We start from the raw sequence: 2,631 nt of genomic DNA, 5'->3' as shown, positions 1-2,631 counted from the left end.
GGGGGAGCAGGTGAGGGCCCGGAGCGGGAGACCTCCCTGGGGGCACCTGGACACCCCAAGCCTCTCCTCTGTCCAGCTCGGGCCTTGGACGCATGTCCGCCTAGTTCCTCGCTCCCAGGAGACACACAGGCCCGTGCACAGGACGGTAGCAATGGCGGTGAGCGATGGGGACCGAGGACCTGGGCCCGGAGCCTGCCTCGGGGGGAAGGGAAGAGAATGGGCTTGGGTGCTGGTCACCTCAGCTCTGGGCACGTCCTGTGGACAGAGGGCGTCCGCGCTCGGGACCCTGGTTCAGTGAAATGGGGATGATGGGTACCGTGCCACAGGGCTACTAGGCATATGGGAGATTAGATGCATAAGCGTGAACACAACAGGCACCCAGCCTATGTGTGGTATGCAGTTGGTGCTCAATACGTGCATCCTGCGGACACTTTGGTTCCATCTTCCCTGCTCTCCCAGGCCTGTCGAGCAAATACGTGTATATCCTTGTTGGGACCTCCGTGGCCGTTCTCCTCTGCCTCCTCCTGCTGGTCCTCCTCTTAGTCCGTCGCCGGCGTCAGAGAAAACACGGTAGGTCTCAGGGCCAGGGTGGGGCGACCTGGGAAGGCTGTTTGGGGTGCTGGGGAGATGGCCTCCCTCCTAATCCACACCCCGATTGTCCTCAGAGTCCCTCCACAGCAAAGGCGGGGAGCAGAGGCCCCAGGAGAGGTGAGGACCCCCAGAATGACCCACGGACCCCCTCCCAGTTCTCTGCCTCTAGCCCCCACCTCCCTCCCCTCCCCCCCATGTTCACTTGTCCTTTCTCCTCAGGCTCAACCCGGCTGCTGACATCACAGAGGGCACCCCAGGTAAGGGACAGGAGAGGGAACCGCTTGGGGAAAGGGGACCAGGCATTGAGTGCCACTGAGGATGTAATGGGGAGGGGGCAATAGTGTTGGATGTTCTAGAGCAGTGGTTCTCAACCTTCTGGTCCTTTAAATACAGTTCCTCATGTTGTGGTGAACCTCAACCATCAAACTGTTTTCGTTGCTACTTCATCACTGTAATTTTGCTACTGTTATGAGTCATAATGTAAATATCTGATATGCACGATGTATTTTCATTGTTACAAAGTGAACATAATGAAAGCATAGTGATTAACCACAAAAACAATATGTAATTATATATGTGTTTTCCGATGGTCTTAGGCGACCCCCGTGAAAGGGTGGTTCGACCGCCAAAGGGGTCGCGACCCACACGTTGAGAACCGCTGTTCTAGCTGGAGGTGGAAACCTAAACCCGTGAGGTTCCAGGCAAATTTGCCTGCAAAGGTTCACCCCAAAGAACTGACCACTGTTCTCTCCCCCCAGATGAGGCCACAGTCTGTGCACCTCCTGAGAAAAACAGGGAGACGCCGAGCCCAGTAAGTCCCTGGATTAGTCACCTATTTCTGTGTGGCAATGAACCCCAACTTGTTTTTTTAATCCTCACCTGAGGATAACTTTGATTTTTCAGAGAGAGGGGAGGGGAGGGAGGGAGTGGGAGAAAGAGAGAGAGAAACATCGACGTGACACAGGAACATCAACTGGTTATCTCCCACACACGCCTGGTCCAGGGCCGGGGATTGAACCTGTGACCCTTCCATCTGCAGCCAATGCTCTAACCACTGAGGAACACCAGCTGGGGCCAAACTGCCCCCGCTTTAACAGTGTCACACAAATATCTCAGTTTCTTGGGCCAGAATTTGGAAGCAGATTGAATCTGCTGGGTGGTTCTGGCTTGAGGACTCTCATGAGGCTGCTGTCATGATGATGGGCTGCATTTATCCGAAGGCTTGACTGGGGCTGCAGGTCCTCGTGCAAGATGGCACTGTCCTAGGCGGAGGGCGGGAGGCCTCAGTTCCTCCACACGCGGGCTTCTCTGTGGCAGCCGCCTCCCCCAGAGGGCGGGGCCCCAGGGAGGGAAGGCAGGAGCCCATGTGTCTTGGGGCCTCTCCATGGAGGTGGCATGCCCTGCCTTCTGTCATAGTCTAAAGGGTGTCCCAAAATTCACGCAAGAAGTAATTTTGATAGAAAACACAGGTTTATAATTAAAAATTGTAAATTTTTTATGGATTTATAAAGTATACAGTATAGGGTTACGTATGGAATAGCACATCAGGTAAATGGCCTCCACGGCTTTGCTGGCACATACGCAAAGCCGTGGTCTTCATTGGTCTTCATTGGTCTTCATTGGTCTTCATTGTCCCTGCTCCTGGGCCATCATTGGTACTTGGTCATGCTTATCAAATTGAAGGGATTGAAATCAAAGGGCAACAGATATTAGAATCTGATTCAATAAACCAAGAAAAAGTAGGCTTTTATTTGTTGTTGTTGTTGTTAATGGTCACGCAAAATTCAAATCTTGCGTGACTTTTGGGACACCCTTTACCTGTTGCACAGTCGAACCCTGATGCTATGGGGACGGGGACTCCACAATGGAGATTCGGGAGGTGGGATCACCGGGGCCACGTGGAAGCCGGCCGCCCTAGTCTGTCCTTCCCACAGCCCCCTCTCCTCTGCCCCGGCCACACTAACCTGCCCTGGCTCTCTCCCTCAGAGCCCTGATGCGGGAGACGCCCAGGAGGTGACATACGCCAGCTGGACCCGCGGG

At 54.3% G+C, this 2,631-nt stretch overlaps 1 protein-coding gene across 1 annotated transcript in view; it reads left to right on the top strand.

The window, feature by feature from the left end:
* The window catches only part of LOC102420846 (leukocyte-associated immunoglobulin-like receptor 1), a 5,919-nt gene that overhangs the window by 1,141 nt on the left and 2,147 nt on the right, over positions 1 to 2,631 (top strand). Inside the window, exons 2-6 of the mRNA XM_023747100.1 lie at positions 460 to 570; positions 666 to 708; positions 811 to 848; positions 1,350 to 1,402; positions 2,578 to 2,626. Coding sequence (XP_023602868.1) covers positions 460 to 570; positions 666 to 708; positions 811 to 848; positions 1,350 to 1,402; positions 2,578 to 2,626 — 294 coding nt within the window. The remainder of the gene's footprint in view (positions 1 to 459; positions 571 to 665; positions 709 to 810; positions 849 to 1,349; positions 1,403 to 2,577; positions 2,627 to 2,631) is intronic.

This window comes from Myotis lucifugus, unplaced genomic scaffold (genome assembly GCF_000147115.1).
Source record: "Myotis lucifugus unplaced genomic scaffold, Myoluc2.0 scaffold_793, whole genome shotgun sequence".
Taxonomy (NCBI): domain Eukaryota; kingdom Metazoa; phylum Chordata; class Mammalia; order Chiroptera; family Vespertilionidae; genus Myotis; species Myotis lucifugus.
Note: the sequence above shows the minus strand (reverse complement) of the source record. Positions and strands in the feature narration are given on the sequence as shown.